General features: G+C 38.4%; 2 protein-coding genes across 4 annotated transcripts; both read right to left on the bottom strand.

The window, feature by feature from the left end:
• Positions 1 to 1,437: 1,437 nt before the first annotated feature.
• LOC121299511 (cyclin-dependent kinase 2-associated protein 1-like) lies at positions 1,438 to 4,496 on the bottom strand. Its single transcript, XM_041227265.1, has 4 exons — positions 4,230 to 4,496; positions 3,169 to 3,269; positions 2,390 to 2,516; positions 1,438 to 2,023 (listed from the first exon to the last, which is right to left on the bottom strand). The coding sequence occupies exons 1-4, from the start codon at positions 4,294 to 4,296 to the stop codon at positions 1,956 to 1,958; spliced, it is 363 nt and encodes a 120-aa protein (XP_041083199.1). The 5' UTR covers positions 4,297 to 4,496; the 3' UTR covers positions 1,438 to 1,955.
• A 2,518-nt stretch (positions 4,497 to 7,014) lies between these two features.
• Positions 7,015 to 23,238, bottom strand: LOC121299980 (protein strawberry notch homolog 1-like). 3 transcript variants are annotated; one of them, XM_041228285.1, is made up of 32 exons: positions 22,824 to 23,238; positions 20,417 to 20,548; positions 20,089 to 20,190; positions 19,593 to 19,896; positions 18,287 to 18,387; positions 17,940 to 18,036; positions 17,604 to 17,764; positions 17,138 to 17,271; positions 16,744 to 16,834; positions 16,494 to 16,655; positions 16,161 to 16,296; positions 15,705 to 15,810; positions 15,015 to 15,168; positions 14,305 to 14,487; positions 13,952 to 14,049; positions 13,474 to 13,622; positions 13,093 to 13,290; positions 12,758 to 12,934; positions 12,406 to 12,578; positions 12,059 to 12,190; positions 11,682 to 11,817; positions 11,425 to 11,537; positions 11,096 to 11,167; positions 10,724 to 10,823; positions 10,564 to 10,638; positions 10,310 to 10,456; positions 10,132 to 10,226; positions 9,902 to 9,988; positions 9,588 to 9,725; positions 9,382 to 9,458; positions 8,934 to 9,127; positions 7,015 to 8,555 (listed from the first exon to the last, which is right to left on the bottom strand). In XM_041228285.1, exons 2-32 carry the CDS (start codon positions 20,546 to 20,548, stop codon positions 8,413 to 8,415), a joined length of 4,167 nt encoding a protein of 1,388 aa, XP_041084219.1. In that variant the 5' UTR covers positions 22,824 to 23,238; the 3' UTR covers positions 7,015 to 8,412. The 3 variants fall into 3 exon arrangements, with proteins under 3 accessions (XP_041084219.1, XP_041084216.1, XP_041084217.1); XM_041228282.1 differs by having other exon boundaries at positions 22,932 to 23,238; XM_041228283.1 differs by lacking the exon at positions 22,824 to 23,238 and adding an exon at positions 22,123 to 22,419.
• Between the last annotated feature and the right edge of the window lie 742 nt (positions 23,239 to 23,980).

Below are 23,980 nucleotides of genomic sequence, written 5' to 3'. Positions count from 1 at the left end.
ATCCATTCCTGGTTTTGCTGCCTTTTAATAAGACACGCCTGAGCCTGTTGTTTATAGTGTGGCTAATCATGCTTCTGTTAACCTGAATGGGTGAAATTGTTATGTTAATAGGTGTCTTGTTTCCATCCCTGGTAAATACATTCAAATGTTCTTATTTTTGTTTATTGTACCCTTAGCTTTTATGAATGCGATCATTTTCAGTGGCTCTTATTTCAGTGACATCAGTACTGTGCATTCAGGATTGCTTCCCTGTTCTCGCTACCTGCCCTAGATATGTACAGTAACGTAGGCTAGATCAGCCAGTGTCTTTTACAGAAGGCGAAGCCAGCGCCATCTAGTGCACAACAGTGGATTACCAGAAAAGTAAAGAAAAAATAAAATAAAAATACATTATCCAAAGTGCAATAAGAACCACGCAGAATGAAATTTGGAATTACTCTTCAAGCGGTCAGTGCAGTTAAATCTGTAGGGATCAGACAAAAAGTTATTTTTGGTGGTAGAATCGTGTTGCTGATCATTTCATGATTTCCCCTGCCAGGTTTCAGTGCTCTGCGATGGGATTTAGTTTCTCCACAGCAGCTTTACAAAGTAGCATAACTAGTCTGTGAAAATGCCCTGTGGACTACCGACGGGGTGCGATTAGTTTCGTAGTGCTGGGGCTGTATTGACAAAGGCTTGTTTGTTGTCTTTTTAATTGCAGTGTCACTGGGTCAGTGGAGACCAACAGAAAAAGAGCCAGAACAATTATGCAGGGGAAGCTTGACGTTTTCTACAAAGGCGAAGACAGTGACATTGTGAAAAACCGGAAAGCAGCTGAGTGGAGGAAGCAAGACAAAAGGAAGAAGGCAAAAGACATTTTAGAAAAGAAGAGTTTAAACAAAGTGAGGAAACAGACTCCTGAAAGTGTTTAAATGTGTTCTCCAAAGACAAACTGCCTTGAATTATGAAGTGACAACATCAGAAATAGGGTTTTGTTTCTTCTCTCTACGGCCCAGGGGGAAAGAAGGCTGCGAGATATAAGCGTGTGTTGCAGTTAAAAAGGGTGTGTGCAGAAAATGGAGCAAGTAGGAGACAGTATGTGACAGTATTGAATTTATAAATGGGATCGGATTTCTGTTGATTCTTTAAAAGCGTGTGATTTATTTATTTTTTTTATTGTTGTCTGATTCTGAAAATTACAACAAAGTTTACATTTAAAATAGAAAACGCACAAAAACAGCCAAAGGTACAAATGTATCCCAGTTTGTTACATTGCCTTTCAGCAATACGTTTCTGAGTGTGAAGTTTGAATTCTGGGTACTCAAGTACTTATTAATGCATAACAGAAGTTGTCTGTAAAATCTATTAAAATGTATCATTTCTACACAAATGGTGGCCAGGTATATATCAGGGCGGGTACAACTGAAGATTATGAACAAAAATTGTGAACGCTGCAGATTTAATGAAAATAAGTTTTATTACACTGAGTAATAAATACATACAAAGATGCAAATAATGGCTTTATTACAATAGTTTATCCAAACCCAGTATGTGGTATTTTTGGCACTATTTGTTACTCTGCCCCCTAAGTGTGTTAAAAATATGAAATCTTAGGACTGGTTCTCTGTCATTAAATGCCCCTACTACAGTCTAACCCTGTACAAGCCATGCAGTTTAGTGTTTATGAATTAGGAGCTCTGGCTATCAAGCATGCAAAGTGATTAGTTTCTCTTTCTATGAAGTCAAGAAAAGGTGATAGGTTCCCAAATGGGTAAAAAGAATGTAAATTCCTGTCAAGTATAGTTTTATATACTGGTCTTTAACTTTGTTTTTTTGCATTCCTCAGGCCAGCAGTCAGATTCGTTTTTAAGGACAATAGTTTAGCTTTCCTGAACGAGAATGTTTAGAAGGTAGGCTTTCAAAGTGATGTTGTTTTTGTCAGTTTTAAACGGAGTTGAAATGTTTCATTCCAGCAGCTAGGATCTTGCATTCCTCTCTGTTTCAGCCAGGCATTCCCGTACCAGTCCTCTAGCATGAATGATACCTTTAAAAGAATGAGAAATAGCTTTGATTTGCTTATTCACCGGTCTGTGAGAACAATACAGAATATAACAGAACACGCAAAATGAAACTAAATTACACCACGCCCAGAGCATAAAATACAAGCAACAAACAGACTGCAGTCTCTTAATAACCAACTGCAGTGGCAATATTAAAATAACCACAATATACCAACAAAGCACATCGGGGAGCACCTCCATAGACATTTACAAAGAGACGAGAGAAATGAAAACAAGAGCCGAAAAGTGGTGCCACAAAATAAATGCAGAAGTCACACAGACGTTTGACACTTGTGAGCGTTTCAAATTATGAATGGAGTCACAAAATATTAAAAGTAAATGATTTTCACCTCGTTTTAGTCTCTCCATGGCACTTTTGCTTCCAGCATACGTTGGTCTAATTTCTTTCCCTAGCTCTTCAATAATAGATAGAAGTTCTGCATATTTGCTTTGAGGCACTTGATTACCACTGCTCCCCTGTCAAGCAATATGAAAAAAAAAAAAGAACGTTAGATTACATCAAGCACACCTGCAATCATAAATGACCATTTCAAATAGTATTTCTAAAAGAATCAGGATTGTAATGATCTTGGTCAATCCTGGTGCATACACACAAACCCAGCCCACAGTTCTGCAGTTACAGCTGTGTGTATACACACAAACCCAGCCCACAGTTCTGCAGTTACAGCTGTGTGTATACACACAAACCCAGCCCACAGTTCTGCAGTTACAGCTGTGTGTATACACACAAACCCAGCCCACAGTTCTGCAGTTACAGCTGTGTGTATACACAAACCCAGCCCACAGTTCTGCAGTTACAGCTGTGTGTATACACACAAACCCAGCCCACAGTTCTGCAGTTACAGCTGTGTGTATACACACAAACCCAGCCCACAGTTCTGCAGTTACAGCTGTGTGTATACACACAAACCCAGCCCACAGTTCTGCAGTTACAGCTGTGTGTATACAGCTGTGTGTATACACAAACCCAGCCCACAGTTCTGCAGTTACAGCTGTATCAGTATCCACAGCAGGACCAGTTTTAATTGCACTTGCTGGTTCCTGTGCAGACTCAGTGGAAGGCAAGTGGGAATAATAATTATAATAATATAAAGATATGGTTCTTTACCTGTGGGAACCCTAACGATGGCGGCCCATAGTCGTTCACTAGGGGCCTGTAAGACACTACGGATGCTGCTAAGCTTGTGGAAGGAGAATGGACATTTCCAACTGAAAAAAAAACAAGATGAATCAACGCACTTTTAGGTATGCTTACTTCTACAAATGTGAGAATAACGTTTACTGAAGTTCATTACAGGTCATGATCACTCTTTTGCTATTCCGCTAGACAGTGTGTGAAATAGATGTATCCTCTTGTGACCCCAGACTCCTAGGAATAGGTTTTACTTTGTATAGTATTCTGTAGTGTGGGTCAAATGCCCCCCCCCCCCCCCCCCGTATAATCAATACACACTGGATTGATCAAGTTCTGCATGTAAACTATTGCATTTTGAAATACAGACTTTGTTAAGTGGCCCATTTTGTGAATGTGCATTAATGCTGATAGGAATTTTCGGGGGGGGGGGGGGTATACCAATTTGTAAACGCGTGCATTATGGGTAAACAACAGTGGGGTGAACCAATAAGTTTAAGCATTATTTTTATTAACAGGCAGCCAATAGATCTATGCACGTACACATACAGTGCAGATGTATAGGGAATCAGAAATGTGTGCCCTACAGTTCCCGTATTTAACATGTAATACCGCCTATCTGACACTAGGTGTCCTCGGCGGACAAAAAAAGAACATTCCTGATCCCGATCAATCACCAGCCCCGGGGAGGCGATCATGGAGGAAACCGAACGGGCTCGTTTAAGAAGCCAAAGGGATACATGTTCTTACAACGCTGTAATACATAGATCAACGCGAACAAAGGCGGGTACCGGGGATCCCGGACTCGGTTAATCCGGACTCTCTTATCCTCGTTTATTTACTTTACAGACGTAAAAAAAAAAAAAAAAAAAAAAAGCTTTTATGATTAGTAATAATGGCGGATATGAATCAGCTCTCAGGATCTGACCCTACATATATAACTGGACAAAAAACTACAGACACGGGCTTTCCCCAGGTATTCATTGTAACAATAAAACAGTGATACAGTTGCGGGTAAACAGACATTTCTGGCTTACCCTGGTTCACGGAGGTTCCGGGAATGTGCGAGTGGAGGCTGGGTTTGTAGGACATTCCCAGAGACATTATAAATTAAACAAATTAAAAATGTCCTGAAATTCCGTGAAGCGTCTCTGTCTCTCGCAGACACTTTTGTTGTTTACAGCAGCAGCACCGGCAAATATGGCCGTCAATTTATATTGACACCCACAATGCAATCTATCATCGTAATGATGGTACATTTATACATTATAACAGATTGAGCAGAAAACGCCGGGCATCCGCAAAACTATACAGAAACACAACATATTTCAGCTACTTTACATAACTGGCTTTTTCTTTCTTTTAAAAAGGTTGCAATTTGACCGCTTTTACATTGACATCACTTTATTTTTGTCAAGTTATAAAAAATATTTAAAAAAAATAAAATAAAAAAAATACCAACCGCGGCAATAAACTTTGCAACACTTTTATCAGCTAGCATTTGTGAAACTGTTGGTAAAGTCTGAAATAACATCAGGCAAAGATAAGTTATGTTACACATTACATTATACATTTCTCAATATTCAAGGAGTTGTTCGCAAGCGTGTATATTGTTATTACGTTATTTTTTATGTTTGTTTTTATAAAACCTAGACACTACTCGCAAGTGAGTTCTCTTTTTGGGAAAAAAGTAATAAGAAAATCGTATTTATCTGGGGCTGTGCAAATCTTTCCACCTTTTCCGGTTTAGACAGTGGATTTAATTTAATTAGCTACATATGTGACGTGAAACGAGCGAGGTGCTTTAAAATATTTCTACGTAAAATAGATAAACGTTTCTACGGTTAAATAGCTTTTCTATCGAGTTACATTCAAACTGTGACAGTGGCATGCAAGAAAACAACATTTCCCCACTATTTTCAGTTTAACAGGACCGTTTTTTTTTCCTTATTCCTTTGTGTTTCACAATATTTAAATCCACGAGGCCAAGGCACCGTTCAGGCGTTGGAAATGAGGCCGGTGTGGCAGGTTTAACCTCTTCCTGTCCTGCACCACCGATATACCCTCCCCCACCTTTTGGCACCAGCATGCATGGAGGATCTAGAAATACGCCGCAAGGCCGGGATAATTAACTTCAGTTTCAATAACAGGAACGTTTTCAGGTTAAGCTAATCCGAGGTTAGCAGAGTGTGTGTTGTTAGGTATAGCTGTGTAGTGTGCTCCCCCTCCCCATTTTAAATACATGATACAACAGCAGGTATATCTCTGTATAAGGTCATGCCCTCTTTATCCTGGTCAGATGTGGAAGTGGAGATGTTGTGCTGGGTCAAGAGCTAGTTATATACTGGTTCAGGAAATGAATACAAGTCCCCTTTCTAAAGCGAATGTTGTCTACACACTGGAATTAAAGTCACTGCTGTAAATCGATGTTGGGGGTCCTACACTAGCTGCTGTAGTTATCCTGTAAGGGAATGTTTTTTTTTCTTCTTATTTTATATCCCAGTTGCTCAGGAGCACGCTGTTATTTTCAGCAGGGTGGAGCAGTTAAAGGTTTGAATTTCTTCAGCCAGTTTGTTGGGTTGTACTGTGTTGTACACACCGGTTCTGTTTATTTGTTCCATTCACCCCACCCCGGGTAGCCAGGTGTTTACTCATTCTGTAGTTTTGTACACACTCGAGGGTTGTGTGAAGCAGCATTGTATAGGTACACTGCACCCACAATCTTCTTCTAACCCTGGATTCAAAACTCACTACTGAAAGACAGAATAAGCTGTTAATATTGTGAAACCAGAAAAAAAACACCTTTAATCACTTTCTATCCCTTTCCTGGGTTTAAGATACAAATGGTACAATTCAGTGTATACAGCACTGTAGATAATAAAGATGAAATGCTCTTCCTAGTATCTCATCGGCTCTTGAGCTGGAAGTAACCTGGCCTGATTTCTGCTAACACAGTTGGCCTGTATGTTTTGACTTTGCAATACCTTCATATTACATTGAAGTATAAAATACAAGAACCAAAATACCCAACAGAAGGGAGCTATAGATAATACTAAGAAGCAAATATAAGATTTAGCACTCCATTAATTTAGTTTCTCTTAGCATTGCTGAAAAAAAAAGAAACTCCTCAGATTTGGAGAACTCTATATTCCTGCAAACATGTTGGTAATTATAACTGAAGGGCTCCACTGTAGTTTACATTGTCAGCGTCAAGCACACGTGCCCTGGAAGGTTTCTATATATATAACATCCTAGACAGGAGACAGACAGCTGCCCCTTTTCTCTTTGAATTTGTAGCTAGTTGAATATTACCTGTACATCATTAGACTCTATAGATTAATTCTTTCAAGGGGTCTAACTTAATGATTTAAAGAGAATGATCTTAATACTGCCTGCCTAAAACTTGCTCTTGGTATCACAAGCTATCTCTGCTCCACCACTGACTTCTTCCCACTGTATTTGTATTTACTAATGTTATCAAGGGTGTCATGATTTAGACTGACTGCTATATGTATAATTAATTGCCCATATTGTCTCAATGGAAGCACATGGCTATCATGTTGATTTTTTTCTGGTGTGTCCAAAACCTGATGCTAGCATACAATACACCAAACAGCAACATTCCCATACTTGCTACAGACTTAATGTAATAAAACTGTGAAACCAATAAAATTTACTGGACAACACAACACTGGTAATGGAACTTAAACAAAATAATTACAGAAAACACACAGTGTGCCAAATGTAAAGACTGTACCTCACTGTGCATCATGTATAATCAGTGTGGATAGAGGTTGAGTAACTGTAGAGTGTGTCATAACATCCAGTTCTCTGTACCTTTTTAATATACTTTACACACTACAAAAAAATGACTTGATTATTATTTTCCGTAACAGGCAGAAGGGCAAGACAAGATGTTCAGAGTATATACTGTTAAGCACATTTTTTCTATCGGTCACATGCAAAAAGTCCATCTTGCAGAAGCCTTCTTAAACACGTTTTACATTTTATTATATACAATGAATCTGTTTCAGTAGTGCAACTCGTGCAAGCATGAAATGACAAACATTGTCCTTCATTTTATTTTTATATACTGTATAAACATCACTGTTACTTAAGCAAAACAATGTCATATTTAAGATTTGTAACTTTACACATTTGTACAGTATTCATACCATCTTAAGATAAACTGTGCTCCTTCATTGTGACCTATTTAACAGGAATTGTTAAATGAAAAGCTTTTACACAGCACAATACTCTCAAGTGTGTCCCACGATCAAGGTGTATGTCCTGTATAGAATGCAGTTCAAAGTAGCGCCAACTATTTCAGTATCAAACGCACTAAACAAAAACTTAAAAAGGGATGAGCAGGTGATTTTGCAGTGGCCTCGCTTAATGGCAACATTCCAGTTTTCAGATTCTTTGTATTAAAAAATAAAAAAGCAAATAAAGGCTAAAAATATTAACAAAAAAGGATGCTTGAACATCCATACTGGAAGTTACTGATTTATGATCCTCAATCCATTTTGAACTTAAATGTTCAAAAGTGGTAAGCATTATTTAAGTGTCACAATTCTGCAAACTTAAACCCTGTACTATACACACACCATCTGAAACGCAGTTTCAGCCTCTGTTACCTTCTAAATGCTTACTGAAAAACTGGGAATGAATGGACAATTTGTGACTTCATGCTTTGGAAAAATATTTTCATCAGCACATTACGGTGGGGGGGGGGGGGGGGGGGGGGGGGGGGGAGTTAAAACATGCATTTCAAGACATATTCCCAGCAAGGTCACAGATAATCAAACAAAGTGCATTTGTTTTATTTATTTTTAACAATAACCCCTGAGCACTGTAATAGCAGGTCATATAAAGGAACCAGGTAAGTCCATTCACTTGCATAAAATACAGAATCTGTAGTTTATGAGCAGAAGCCAGTAAAAAAAAAAAAAAAGCACACGTTATATGAAGAGAAGGTGATAGAAGGGTAGAATGAACTTTTCCTTGTCCACATATTTCTTCTTCTTCAGGACAGGCTTCTCGAGTTCTTCACTGAAGTGGAAAATGTGAAGTATTCCAGGGAACTTCAAAATTCTACAATATTCTTTGGACAAGAACTCCGACATTCTCCAAATGGCAACCACACTTTGTTGTGCTCACAGAGCATGCTGCTAAATTCAAGTTTGTATTGTGTCCACTCATGTGATCCTGCAGCGGCTGCTATGTGTTGCTGAAGTGGTTAATGCTCTGTGGATGAAGCTGTTGCCACATCTGCTGCTGCTGCACTGCTAGCTGCTGAGACTGGTCCGAGGAGGAAAGGATGTTCGTTAACGGAGCAACGCAGTTTGCAGGAATGATCAAACCTGTTTTCAAAAGGAGAACAAACAAACTTGTTAAGATTACACCGGTAAAAACTCCCCCTAAAGACATTCACACACCTGTCTGCACATTGCTTTGCCAAAACAGAAATCCATTAATAAAACCAAAAATACTTAGGCACCAATCTGCAAAGTTAAATATATTGATCACAAGCACTTGCTTCATTATTCTTATTACTACAACTACTAACTACAGCTCAATTTGTCTACTTTTATTCTTGGAATTCAAATATTGCAGGTTCAAACGTATGCCCAATGTTCAAGCACCCTTTTGCTAAGCAGCAACTACACCAAGTTTCATTTCCTCCACTAGACGTCCGTCAGCACAATAAACAACCTACTTGAAGCACATTTGACGCTTACCCACAATCCTCTGTCCATCTTCTGTTCTTAACCGAACAATTTGCATTTTCACATTAGTTCCACTCACTGAGGCTAGAACACCCTCAACTTTAGTCCAGACACTCAGTACCGAACCACACAGGACAAAGTACGTTCGGCAGCGTAGACCAATTTCACATTGCAGTCCTACGGATGCCTTTTTGCAATTGCCTCGCCTGGTAAGACACACACATGTAGAAACATAAGTGCAAGAATGCGGATACTTACAGCAGCACATAATTCACTTATGTAACATTCATTAGACGCAATACAGTAGAGTAAACAACTTATAAAAAGTCTAAGATCTTGAAAAAGCTTTGAATATCACTTCCTTCTTTAGTTTGTGTGATAAATACTTCTAATCTTGGTTGACATTTTTCTGATGAACATATGCCATTTAAACCTCAAGATGGAATTATATAAAGCTTACCAATAGGCATGGGAACATGTTTCTGCTGATGAATTGTACTGATCTATCCAATGTTGCTTGGCATCTTCAGAAAGTACCTGTTTGGTGCACAACACACACACACAAAAAAAAGTTAATGACAAAAAAGGTCCCCAAACTTTGGAATCAAGCGAGGCAAAAAGGAATGTGTGAGCTATAAAAGGCACAATGCAAATCAAAGGGTTTACCTTCTTGCATTTCTTCCTAATGTCTGCATAGACCTCCAGTTTGAGCTGTTTTCCTGTGTTTGGTCTATACACCAGAAACAACCTCTTTTTGGCATTAACTTCCTTAACAAGGATTGCAGTCTTTTTGTTGTTCCTTATCTGCAGACGGTAAATAAACACATTTAGGACACATCAGAAAAACAAAGTGGGTTGTCATATACTCAAAACTCATGATTACTTTTTAAACCCTTTACATTTGTTGTTGTTTTTATTATGCTACCTGCAATTTTTCAAAAGGCTAATTTGATTACATATGGGAGTTGACTGATACTTGCCTGTATATAAAATCCATCATCTGGTCCCGATTGCTCAGCCCAAACTCTGGTTGACTCCTCCCAAGACATACCTCTCTCGACACTTACCTGCAAGAGAAATACATTTGTGAAGTGACTGAAATGCCACTAAAACCAAAATATTTACTCCCGTACTGCCAATACCTGGAGCGCTCTTAAACTACAACACACACAGGCTAGTTAGTTGTAATCAAATAATCAGGTTAACTTACTGTATACAATTCCACATGTCCTGAGGTAGAATATCCTGGAGTAAGAAACTTCTTGGATTCTACTTTCCTCACCTTCTCATCCCCAGAGCCAAGATCTGCATAGAAAATACACAAATTAAATTCACTATGTTTCATATTTTAAACAACAGATGCATTTTAGGGAACTGAAATTGCTTACCCAATATACCCATGTCATATCGACCATTCTTTTTGGCATTCTGAATTACAGCACTTAATGTGTCGGAGAAATACTGAAAGAGTGCATTCTGTTGTTGGACCTCCATTCCAAGAATTCGATTCAAGAACTTGCCAATGTTGTTATAATCTGTGAGAAAAGCAATTTTCAAAAAGATTGCAGTTTAACAGACCACACATTTTTCACTTCTTCATTATAATGTTAAGGTTATCTTATTAGAACATTCCAAAACTTACCTTTATCCAACATGAGGATTCCTGAACGATCTTCCACATTTATTAATCCAACACCAATCAACCCATGACGAATTTCTGCATTTAAAAAGAACACTCAAAATACTGCCGCTTTTTTCTTCAAAATCAGGACTGTAATGCAATACGATACACGTTCTATTACCTTTAAAGAAATCTCCATCAAAGTTAGCAGGGGGTGACGCTATTGGGGAATCCAAGTTTACAATGGACTTCATCACAATTTCCAGAGCACTTCTACCATACTACAAAAAAATAAAATTATATAATATTAGCATATGAATCCACCTTATGTACATGTACAAATCTATTGGGCAACGAGATTCCACTGTACACCCCCAGACTGGTTCTCTCAAAAACTTGTGGCCTTTAATTAGACATCTGGATTAGCGGCACTTGCTAGATTTAAAACTGTAAACTGTGACACACACATCCATTACCAGTGGGGTATAATTATATTTCCAAGCAAACCAAAAAAAAAAAAAAGAGGATTTGTAGAGAATAATGAAGGGCTTACCTTATTGTCAAAATTGAATCTGCTTAGGTCTCTGGATTCGGTGGCTCTTCTATCGCCATGTGTAAGGGCTCCCTTAAATAGAAAGGCAGGACAATGGGGTTAAACACAGAAAAGGTACAAAGCAAGCAGACACGGAAGCGGTTTGAATTCTGCAGCTTAGTTACATGAGGTCATATCTCCTGAAACTAAAAAATGCTTGGTTCCAAAAAGCTACTCCAACACTTAGTCGATACCTTCTGAATAATTCTAGGTGAATAAATAGACATTATATTTTTCTAAATAAAACTGTAGGTCGTTACTGTCTTCAGAGACTGATCACTTCCACTTACCAAACTCTCAAGCCTTTTGGCCACAATTGATGCAAATCTCTGTTCTCCAGCGAGCTCAGATATGAGGAACACGTACTCTGGAGCAGTCACCTGGTTGGATCTGTGTGTTCGTCCTGTGGAATGAAAAGGTTAACAAGCCTTTATCTAATACAAACTTGGGTAAGTTAGGAACCACTGAAAAAATTAAAATAAAAAAAAAAAATAATGATCTCCAGCTAAGAATAAAAAAAAAAACATTGTAAAGCAAGGCTACTCACCAAACTGCTGAATGGCTCTATCAGCACTCCAGGGCAACTCCAATGTCATGTGTACTCGTCTCCTCTGGTTTTTAACTCTCCGGTCTGCTTGCAATGAGATACCAGAACTTGCAGCTTCTGATATTATGGCAATGTTCTTCAACAAAGGATAGAAAAAGTGTGTTCTGTAAATTGTTTTTTATTTTGATGTCAAGAATAAACAAGTACTTTTGAAGTAAAACAAACAAAAAAACAACACGTCATTAACATCCCAGGAAATAGCTGATTGTGACCTACAGTCATTATATGCACATATAAAAATTAAAGTTGGAAAAAGCTTTAGCAAACAGTCTATACGGCAATGTACAAAACCTTATCATGCCTATGTAAAACCATACCTTCTCTCCATCCATGAACCTCTGTTTCTCTGTGATATTGAGAATTTCCACCGGAACATCAAGCTCTGATCTTGATTCATAGGATATGCTTCCGTCATCATTACTCACAACTCTGCCCTTACGCCCAGTCATCTGTAAAAGAAGCAGAAGCATGCATTCCCACTGACGGAAAAGAGGCACCACAACACTTCAAACCAAACACAAGCAGGTCATTCTGAAACAGAGCGTAAATCCTCAATGACACTGCACTTGAAGATATTTAGTCCTTGCACTTCATTTCTAGCTTAGCATTAAGGGAGAACCTACATACCATTAAAACCTGTGCAGGGCAATAGTTTTAGACCCACCTCTGCCACATTATCTGGACCGCCAAGTTCATCAATAAGTTCGTCGAGAGTGTTGGGAGGCAGATCTTCAGCAAGCTTCTCCAGTTTGTCTAGCAGCTCTCGTTTCATCTGCTGGGCACTTTCAACAGCATCCTGACTAGTTACACAGCTGCTACTTTCACTGTCTTTTTTTGCTGAAAAACAGATAAAGCACTAAACCAAAAGAACCTGCAGATAGGGATTTCCAAAAAACTAAGTCATTCTAGCAGTGCCAAAGCATTATTACAACAAACCGCATATAGAAACACCCATACATTTAAATCAAACAAATTAGATTTGATGGGTGGATAAGATTCAGTTATTCAGCCCTTACCAATGGAAGGTGCACTGCTCGTAGTGTTAACAACTGGAGTTGAAAAAGCAGGTCGTTTTGAGCCAAGACCAGATGCTAACAAGGCACTGTGGATAGAATCTGGATCTATATTTTTCTTTTTCTTTTTATTCTTCTTATCTTTAGTTTTCTTGTGATCTTTTCTTATTAGCCAAGGATCTAAATAAATAAATAAATAAAAGTTTAAATCAAGCACTTGGTAATAAACACTATTTACTGGCTCCTGTTGGTCAAACAGCATTGCAGATTTCATTTTACAGCAGAACTATTTTCAAAATTGCAACTTTAAATGAACTTTTGCAATGCTTTAAACTTACCATCTTCATCGTCCTCACTGGATTCATCTCTGAAAGGATTAAAGTCATCTTCATCATCCTCCCCAGAGCTGACAGACTTGAAACTGTCATTGTCACTTTCAGCTTCCTTTGCAGAAGCAGAGTCGCTGTCATCAGAACTGCTGCCCCCAAGTCCTCCAGACTTGCGAGGCTTTTTTGCTTCTTTTTTTGTGTCTTGGCCTAGAAAAGAAAAAATTGAGAGCATTCCACAAGAAGGGAAATCAGAAGAGCATAATGCATGCCAATCCATGACCTCACAGAAGAGGTGGCCATGGTTTTATAAACCTGAAGTAAAACTTTTTTTTTTGACTAAGTCCTACTTATGTCCATCAACTCCGCTCCGAAGTTGAAAACATTTCTTACCTTTCCGTTTCTTTCCCTTATTGTCTGTAGAGGCACAGTCATTGGGAGATGGAGTTTTCTTAGCCGATAAATCAATTCCCAATAAGCTAAATAGCTTTTGTCTGTCGGGTGCTGGGAAATGTTTCTCTACAAGGGACTGTAGCACTCCCCTATTGAAAAATAATGGAAAAACACAGAATTGATGCAGACACTGTATGAAAGAAAACAAAGTAACGCTAAGTTTACATCCAATCCTGCCCTGCCCCCTGGTCAAGGCATTCTTACCAGACAGATCTGTATTTTTTGTTAAAATATAAGATTAACAAACCTGGCACTCTAAATTTCAGTGACAACAAAATGCATTCACATACTTTGTAATGCAACAGATAGCTCTGTACAGAACAATTTAGTACAATAGTATCTGTTTTAGTTTAGATTGTATTGAAATGAAGTTTGTACAATCTTGGAACCAATAAACAAAAAGCCAAATTAAACTTACTTTGCTGTGGAAACAAAGTCATTTAGCTCCCCTCCTCCCTCTTCCAGTGCTTCTAGTGTGCGGGCTTCTCCAGTGGACTGAAGACCAATAACTACACACTTTACAAAACAAAAGGTTAAAATCAATGCTCCATTGGTTCTCTTATTAAAATCAAGTACTAGAAAACAAACTGCAATTATCTGGTAACAATGCTGGTTTATGTTCAAGCAAGAGGGTCCTTTTACTTTGTCCCGGGTAAACCATGTCACAACAGCAAGAACACCAGAGTTACTTTCATCAGCACAGTGAAGAGTCAATGATCAGGACAGGGAAGGTACGCTCTACAAGACATCCTAAATACTGTTTGTTCTTACCTTTCCGTTTTTTATTTCTTCTCGAGCAAGTTGCACAACTCTTTTCACTTTTGATGCTATACAGAGATATTTGAAGAACCTTTGGTGTGCCGACCAGAATTGCCCCCACATAGACTTCTTCATCCGTTGCTCTGCATCCATGAGGTTTGCTGCCAGCTGGAACTTCTCTCTGGCTGCAACCCACTATAAAACATTTGCTTTTTTTCATTAAAATGTAATTTAAAACACAAGCAGTTGTGAGTAGTAACTGATAACATTATGGGAAAAAAAAGAAAGCCTTTCCTCATACACTATATATTTCTGTAGTACAGCAAGATCCAGGTTTTTAGCTTCGACTGAATCAATACTGTCAGTAGAAGCCTTGTAATACTAATGCAAACCAATGGTAAAGAGATTCCAGTGGTCATATGTTTCTGAGTGGCTTGCTCCACACACACAGCTTTCTTATTAGGCAGACTTCAACTTACATGCCTTCCTGCAAATGCAAGTTTTCAAATTCAGGGTTCTTGCTAGTTTTATAATAGTATATGTATTCCTCACAGAACATTTGCTTCAAAATAGGGCCCTATGTCTACCTACTGGTTTGAGGACAGGGCTGTAAAACTTGATATTTTGTCTTCTAAAATGATGCTTGACAGGCAAGCTGTGCAGCAAAGCACCTCTGTAATGATTTGACCCATCTGCTATGAAAAAACAAAGTGACCACTTACCAATCGCACAGCCTTGTTATACATCTTGACATAGTCTTGGGTCAGAGGAACTTCCTCGATTTTGAAGGTCACACCTGAAAAGCTCAGCTGTCTTGCAATGTACATTCCACGTAGCTTCATATCCATGGCAACAATTTCCATGGCACCTACCCCTCTTTACAAAAACAAAAAATGTACACATACATTTTATTTCTTCGAGTACAACATGGATAGTCATTGGTTTAGCAAAGTTATTATATTTGTGAAATATAACAAAAATAAATGGTACTTAGCTATGCAAGTTCTTTGTTGAAGGGAACACACACAATAAACATATCTACAGTAGCAAGTGCACAATCATAAGGATTACCAGTCATAAAAAAAACAAAATTGTACACATTCCAGTATATTACACATTCTTACAAACAGCTACTGCTGTAGGGCTGATAAGCAAGGTGAGCAAGCAACATACCCCTCCCCCAGAAGAACTTCACATTATCTATTAATACTAACAGTACTGTGTGGGAGTACTGTCTTGCTAATGTGCATATCCACACAAAAACCAAGGCTTGTCGCACCACTTTGATTAATATTTAATTTGACTCTAAAAGCCCATTTAAGCTAAATACCTTTTAAATTAAGTTGGAATAGTAACTAGGTTTATGCAAAAGAAATTTAAAAGAGAACAATGTTATAGCTTCTCTGATTTACCTTCTCTCCACAGCTTGAATGAAATTGCTGAACTCCTTGAAGGGCGTTCCTTCACCCCAAATTCCAAGACGATTCATATATGCCATGTTCCGTGGCTCAGAGGCACCTAGCCAAATAGAGATCAAAACGCTGTATGGAACATATTTAAGAACTTGGAGCTTTGAAGCTGAATTATATTTTCTTAAACTCTATGAAATCCTAGGATTCTCTTATTTTCCGATATCTCTACGTTTTCAGACTTTTTCTGCAGTGGCGGCCAGTTACATTTGGTCCCATGTGTCAGACATATATAAAGTGATATAGATAGACACATATTCTGCATTTATCTAGCATGTTTTAATATGCAAGGCCTTGTTTAAATTGTATTTAAAACATACAGAATTATTGTGCATTCATCATAATTCAACAACAGCCCAAGAAAAACATAATTCTAATCACCAGAACAGTTCTACATACCTGTAGCACTCGCATACACCACCCTTGCTTTTGGCAGTTTATTTTGCAGTTCTAAGACAGCTAATCCAGTCTTGGTAGGTTTCGAATTCCCAATTGGACATACATTTTTAGCTTTGTGGCATTCATCAAACACAATCTGAACACTTAGTCAAGGAACATCTTTACAGCTTTCAAAACAGGTGTACTAAACAGACTGAAAATGCTGCCAAAACTGCAGACATGAAGTCAAAGACACCTATTTCATTACATACGAGTACTGAGAACCTGTAGGGATAGCATGTTCCTTCCAGCTTCTTATTTTGGGGCAAAACTTGCAATAAAATCAAAGGATACAACTCCATCAAAGTCTTCACCACACCAATGAAGAAGCTGTTTAAATCTGGTCTTGTATTTTCCACCGGACTGACTTTCACCAATCAGAGATGAGTAAGTGGCAAAAATGACACCTTTCTTCACACTTCCATTGTGTTTGGAAGAAATTTTCCCATATTTAAACTGCAAAACAAGGATACGTGCATATGGTAATATGTAAGTGAATACTCATGATGACTTTTTTGTTTTTATTAAATAAACTGTGCATTACCTTATTCAGTGAATGGACCTGGATATTTTTGGCTCCAATGTCTCTCAAATCTCTTTCAGCATCATACTTCAAGTCATTGGAAACACTAAACCTGCAAGATTAGACACAAAGGTTACACTTTATATACGATTTAGTCATCTAAACATTTATAAGCAAACAACAAAATAGTTTAAAACGTATAAGAAACGTGTCAACCAAACAAAAATACTAGTTTTTGTAAGAGTGACTAACACAAAAGGGTTAACTTATCTGCTATATCCACAATTAGTGGAGTACAAGTATGAAGCTATCATCAACGCATAGAATCAGCTTCCCTCATGGGGATGCTTAAATACTATTTAACAAGAGGTATGTTATCTGTATTTTAAAATGTTACTGCAGTTGTTATTCTTACCAGAGTGCCCTTTTCCTGCCCAAAATGTAATTCTCGTACATGATGCCTGCAATGGTTCTCCCTTTCCCTACGCCAGCTCCATCACCTATTAAATAGGCAGCTCTGTCTCCATTTGGAAGGAACGTTTCATGTTGCTGAAAGTAAGAGAAATTAGTAAATTGCCTCATCTTAAAACTAGCAGAACTGCACATGTTAAAAAAAAAAAAAAAAAAAAAAAAAAAAAAAAAAAAAAAAAAGCATTTGCTATGGTTTTACCGTTAATAAGACGGGACTGAACTCAGTGGAACAAAGCTTCCTTTGTCCAGTGAGATGAAAGTGAGCACAGCGAGTTTCTGAACACCCTGTATACAATGTACATGAAACTGGAAGCTGTACTTGTTACTGTATTGCCAAAAAAACATGTACAAAGATTCTCCGTGTGAATCAAAATAAATAAATCTGAGAAAACAAGCAGGTAGTCAAATACCTGTGCTGTGTATGTAATTGCTTCAAGCTGCAATGCTGAAAGCCATCCTCTATCAATGATCTCCTCAGATAAAGACAACCTGTACCACACATCAGGTGGAGAAACACTGGACAACGAACTTGTCTCAACAACTGGGTCAGGATGACGCAGACCAACTTTCACTGCAAAAACAAAAACATTGCTTTAATTCTGACAAGAATGCCACAAAGGGCAAATTATTTTTCTTCACATCCAGCTTAAATGAATCAGTTTAAAACAATGCACACACAGAGATCTAACACTACAATGCAATGTATGAATTTAGAAGAAAAAAATAAATAAATCCATTAGACCTACATTTCATTGGCATGTATTCAGCATATGTTTCTGCATGGCCAAGCTCCTCCTCATCCTCCTCATCTGGTTCCTCTTCCTCTTTTATTCCTGCTATTTTCTGGAAGTATGTTTAGACATTTACAGACCACAGATTAAAAAAATAATCATTTTAAAACAGACAGGCAGAATTATTATTATTATTTTTACATTTTTGGTTTTCAGGGTCATCGCCTTTGTTAATTATTCAGTAAAACAATTACATATTCAAACTATTTGTCACTATTACAAGGGAAATATAAAATTTTACATAACAGAAATATGCAGCTCTGAGTAAGGAATACCATGACAGATCAGCCTAAAATACTCACGTTAGTAGGCGAAAAGCTCCGCATTTTAATGTCATCATTAATCCAGATTCGTGCAACATCTTTGTTTGAGACTTCCTTCTTTACACCATTATTTAGATCAGCTAAAAACAGAAGATGGCAATTTTACTGTAATTAACCAACAAAATGTACAGTAAGCTATGAAAACCCTAGCTTAAATGCCAAAATATCCTGCTTCTAATGTGTTACACAATAACAAGCTATTGTTTATTATACTATTTTGGTCAAGTCAAGGACAAAAACGATACCAGTTACAAGTATGAGAGTCAAATCCTGGTAACTCATCGGGTATTGATCCTGTTAACTAACTTTAAACAACAAAATATCAAGGCACATTTCAATAAGGAACATTAATCCTCAAGTCCAAACTACCCCTGTGCAACAGACACCAACTTAAGACTAATGTTCATTTTAATCAACATTTAAGGTGCACGGTTTTTCACTCCAGTGATAACCACTAACTATCTTACCTGGTTTATTAAACATATTTGCAGAAAGCACAATGCTCTCTGTAAAAGTCAATTTGTTTCAAAATGTTTTTACTTACAAAAACAAAACTTCAATAATAGTCAAAATATTTGCTACACGCATGCATTTCAATTTCTTGAAACATTGTTTTTAAATGAACATTCCTACTGCCAGGTGTAAAGTATAGTGTACACTAAAATGAACAAGGGGCACACACTGGTTTAAATACAATCCCCTTAGCAGTATTTTGTGTAGAAATGCATTCTGTATCTTCATATAATGCTCATGCCAGCTAGCTTACTGCAGGTTCTTTCATTCTCACACATTCTCCACCCACCACCTTACAAGCTACTGTACTTGATATTCCCATTAATCTGTTCAAAGAAACACATACATTATATGGAGCCCGACATTTTGGCGAATGCATTTTACAACCTAGCTCTGTTTTTAAAGCTTATTTTAATTGCAACACTGTGTGGTTAAGCTTCCCACTAATTCTATCTGAAAAGCTCTCTCACACACACATCTTTAAAAAACGGGATAAGACATCATTATGAAGAACAATTAACATACAGCAATTTAAAAAGTAACACTGGAAGCTCATAGACTTGCAAAGGCTGTCATGTTAAATATATAATGAGGAGCAGTTGTGCCTTTGTGAACGAGGCATTGGCTTAACAGGAAATAAAATCTTCTATACTTATTATCAGCGTTAGAAATCGTCAAACTACAAACCACATACATCTGAAAAAACCTAGGTGAACAGCATTTTTTTTTTTTTTTGGTTTTGTTTGCTTAAGTTAACAAACATGCTACTTACTGGCAGCTGTTGCTACTGGCTGAGCAATATTTGAAGGTGGCTTAAGTTTCATCAGTTCATTGAGACTGCTGCTTCTAAGGAGTTCTTTTAGTTGAATCTGGTCCTTGCCAGGTGTGGTCAGTGTAGTGTGCATTACTGGAGTTGTGTACGATGGCCGTGTTGTCGCAGAGGTGTGAACAATTTTTGCCACGGTGACAGTCTGTCTGGATGTTGTGCCAGAAGGCTTGGTCACAACTATTGTTCCCAGAGATGGGAGGTGATTCAGCTGATTCAAGACAAATGTTGTAGTGGAGGGTTGAGGCTTCTGCAAGAAAGGAACAGTATGAAGCAAATACTGTTTAATACCAAAATGAACATTGGTACTTATTTACTGTATTCCAATTTAACCCATTTTGTTCATTATTTGGTTTGGCATCCTGGATCTGACTACAGCAATGTTGCCCACAATAAAGCACTATTTCTCAAAAACAACCAATCACAACCTGATAATACGCACCCTAACAGTCACAGTTGGAGTAGGTGGAAGAACTGGACCCTGCTTCACTGTTACTGCTGGTCCTGCTCCCAAGTCTTGTTCCAATGCACTAATTGGTACTGACTGAAAAGAAAAACAAATATCAGAATATGTATGGTGTTCTTTGAGAGCAGAGAAAATACACTGAAAATGTAGAGACGCAAACAGGACAAAGCAGTCACTGTACAAACAACACTACACCAATATATATATATATATATATATATATATATATATATATATATATATATATGCATTGTGTTCAAAAGCCAAACATCAAGATGGATGCTAAAATGAGTTTTTTCCCTACCTGTTGATTACCAACAGATGGCAAGGGAGCCCCCAATCCAGCATCCAGTGGACCAATATCAAAGAGATCATTTGGACTGATTCCACTCTCGCTCAGAGCAGCAAGTAACAAGTCTTGACCTGGATCCATCATCTAGAAGAAAAGAATGACAACCATCACAAATGACATTTACAGCAGTACAATAGCAAAACAAGGTCACTTTCCAGCTCCGATCAGAAAAAACAAGGCATTACAGAAACAGGGGGTTTGTACAACATTTACAATATCACACAGCAGAGGGGTTTGTACAACATTTGCAATATCACACAACAGGGGGGTTGGGTCCTACCTAGTGCCATGAACTCAACAGTGAATTGAAACAGAGACCATCTTAAAAATGAAAGTATGGGCCTAGGCAGTTTTTTGGTTTCACCTTGCGAGTTGATAACATAGAAGAGCTTACGTTAGTATATGACTATATCAGGAGATAACTTTAAACAGAACTTAACCTTCAAATTGTATGAAATCATATGTATGGCTAGTTATTGTTTAGCCCCTGGAAAAAATTAGACAAGAACAGCAGCACTACTTATTTAAAAAAGTACAGTATATCCAAAACAGTTATTAGCTGCTGTTTAGAGAACTACTGAAGTTCTTATAACAACGGGTGAAGCTAGATCCTGCTATTCACGGTATATAGTGTATTAAATAATGCATGGCACGTTTATCATATTCGTTTAAAAGCAATGCCAAATGAAACATCTGAACAGTATTACTAGATCACCTAACAGCCCTGTATGACAGAGAAGTACTGGACAACAGAATACAGAAGGGAGAGTCTGACTTAAGGTCTTACCAAATACCTAAGATTTGTTTATCAAGTAACCTTATTTTTATAAAGGGGGTCAAGAAGAACTACTTCCTTGTAGTGACCCCTGGGCAACGTCTCTGACGGCAAAAAGCTCTTCAAATTGAACTTACCATGCAATGCTTAAGCAAATCAATGTTGGGCTTGGTTAGTACTTGGATGGGAGACCACCTGGGAATACTGAGTGCTGTAGGGTGCATGTTAAGCTCATATGAATACACACTATATATATATATATATATATATATATATATATATATATATATATATATATATATATATATAGTATATATTTAAAACTATATCTTGTATGTATAAGAACTGTATGGAAACTAGCTTAAAATGGTTACACATGGTACACGTGTGAAAATAATATTCTGTTACACTAGACTTACTAAATTATTACATTTCCTTGAAACGTCCCCTATAATACGTCTTCCTTAAAACAGGATTAGGAAGTCTTAGATTGCTTCCAGAAAGGTCAATTTAAAAGCAGTCTGTCATAACCACTGTTCAAAACACGTGTTCAGGTGATAAACTTCCGGGTTTGGTTGAAGCTGTCTACGTAATGTTCGTTTTGTTAATTTTTAAACAAATCAGAAGATCACACACACGATAACATGTAAAATATAAAAATGTCCAAAAAACAAACTGACGACCTGACCAAAAAAAAAAAAAAACCTTTGTAAATCAATATACGCTTGACATACAATGGCAATAAAATGATATTAAGCTTATATTCTACCTACCTTCAATGGTTGAAACGTGATCACATAATTTTGCATTTGCACTAACAAAACAAGTAAACAATGTGTTACCCTACGCCTAACTGATTAATGATTGATCAGTCACCACTTACCATGAGCGGACAACTGTATCCTGAAAATGATAGGTCTTTACTTCAAAACAAGTTCCACTTAGCCATTTAGAAAAGCTAGTATCGGGATATGAATCGTGTTTGGTTGAGGGTTTGTGTTTCACAACGCAGAAACACGGAGCCCACGTCGTTCAGCCCCGGGCTGTCTGTGACAATGCTGCTGCCGAGCCCCGTCTCTTGTGCTGGAGAAAGACTCAATCCTTCTTGTGTGCGTGTCTGTGTGTGTGTGTGTCTGTCTGTCTGTCTGTCTGTCTGTATGTGTGTGTGTCTGTCTGTCTGTCTGTGTCTGTGTGTGTGTGTGTCTGTCTGTGTCTGTGTCTGTCTGTCTGTCTGTCTGTGTGTGTGTGTGTGTCTGTCTGTCTGTCTGTCTGTGTGTCTGTCTGTCTGTCTGTGTGTGTGTGTGTGTGTGTGTGTCTGTCTGTCTGTCTGTCTGTGTGTGTGTGTGTGTGTCTGTATGTGTGTGTGTCTGTCTGTGTCTGTGTGTGTGTGTGTGTGTCTGTGTGTCTGTGTGTGTGTGTGTGTGTGTGTGTGTGTGTGTGTGTCTGTCTGTCTGTGTCTGTCTGTCTGTCTGTCTGTGTGTGTGTGTGTGTGTGTGTCTGTCTGTCTGTCTGTCTGTCTGTCTGTCTGTCTGTCTGTGTTATGCTCAGTCACCGTAACAGCGCCAAAACGAAAACAAAACACACCAATGTGTAATGCTCCCACGGCGCAGGTCGTATTATTTCTTATTCCAACCAAGTCCCGAGACTCTTAGCGACCATTTTAAGCCCCCGCTGCCCTCACACGGCACGTACTTCTCTTCTTTCTGGTCCCCGGTCACCGCTGCGGATTTCGGGCTGCTGCTCCCTCATCCCGACTCTCCTACTCGACCGTCGCCATGTTCACCTCGCAGGCACAGCCGCGTGCGGATCACGTGACACCCGCCGAGACGCGTCCTCGTGGCGCTACCTGGCCGCAAAGCGAGCCCTCGCTGCCCACACGCTGCCCACACGCTGCCCACACGCTGCCCGAGCCCATTCAGCACAACGCACACTTAAACGCATTGTTTTATATTTTAGGACAGCTCGGAGAAGGAGAGGTGGAAGCCTCTGATCACGTGACCGCGGGTCCGTTTGACAGGAAGTGGCGTGAGAAAGACGGAACAGCTTGGAAGAGGGCGATGGGAGTAAGGTGCTCAAGCAGTGGCGCCATGTTGGGGAGGTCAAGTGATTTCTCGCTCTCAGGTGGGAATGCATTTATTGTGGTGCCATCACAGGTGATACAAATTTACTGAAACGGTTTTTTTTTTAATCCACTTCAAACGAAAGTTAGTACAATGCTGTAACATTTAACAGGGAAGTGTTGAACTTATTTTAAAATATTATGGCATAATATTATCTCAGGTGTACGTACTCAAAGATCATTTCTGTACAGTGAATACAAGACAACAACAATGCTGTGTAGCTCACTCTACTAACACTGCCCAAGTTCACCACTATATATCAAATTCTTGGCACATCGACCTTAACTCAAGGATTAAAGAAATGCCTCAACAGGCAATAACAGTTCCTTCTTTTACTGACTCGCCACCAGTTTGCATTTAGAACAGAGGAGCTGGGTCCTGCAGTGTAAATACAACCCGGTTCAGAATTCATATCAGACTTCAATCAGAATCAGATTAAATTAGTAAATATAGCGGCCAAGCACTTGTATGTGTTGCAGTCCTGAGCAAAATTGCATCGTACTTTCATATTACTTATAGGACGATTAGTTCTGATGCCCTTTCCACGAAGAGCTAATGAACCCAGACTTCCCAATGGAATTCTAGCGGTCTGAACTGCTGGCCTGCCAAACCAAAACAACT

The sequence above is a fragment of the Polyodon spathula genome, chromosome 25, assembly GCF_017654505.1.
Source record: "Polyodon spathula isolate WHYD16114869_AA chromosome 25, ASM1765450v1, whole genome shotgun sequence".
NCBI lineage: Eukaryota > Metazoa > Chordata > Actinopteri > Acipenseriformes > Polyodontidae > Polyodon > Polyodon spathula.
Note: the sequence above shows the minus strand (reverse complement) of the source record. Positions and strands in the feature narration are given on the sequence as shown.

What these genes read in the sequence shown, in the direction of transcription:
- LOC121299980 (XM_041228282.1), bottom strand. Translation starts at nt 22,988, where the DNA reads ATGAGGGAGCAGCAGCCCGAAATCCGCAGCGGTGACCGGGGACCAGAA. An exon ending in GCCAGTAGCAACAGCTGCCA is followed by an intron (nt 18,388 to 19,592) that starts GTAAGTAGCATG and finishes TTCTGTTTTTAG; the next exon opens with CTGATCTAAATAATGGTGTA. An exon ending in ATTCAAGCTGTGGAGAGAAG is followed by an intron (nt 15,169 to 15,704) that starts GTAAATCAGAGA and finishes GTTTTTGTAAAG; the next exon opens with AGGGGTAGGTGCCATGGAAA.
- LOC121299511 (XM_041227265.1), bottom strand. Translation starts at nt 4,296, where the DNA reads ATGTCTCTGGGAATGTCCTACAAACCCAGCCTCCACTCGCACATTCCC. An exon ending in CATCGTTAGGGTTCCCACAG is followed by an intron (nt 2,517 to 3,168) that starts GTAAAGAACCAT and finishes ATTGCTTGACAG; the next exon opens with GGGAGCAGTGGTAATCAAGT. An exon ending in CATGGAGAGACTAAAACGAG is followed by an intron (nt 2,024 to 2,389) that starts GTGAAAATCATT and finishes ATTCTTTTAAAG; the next exon opens with GTATCATTCATGCTAGAGGA.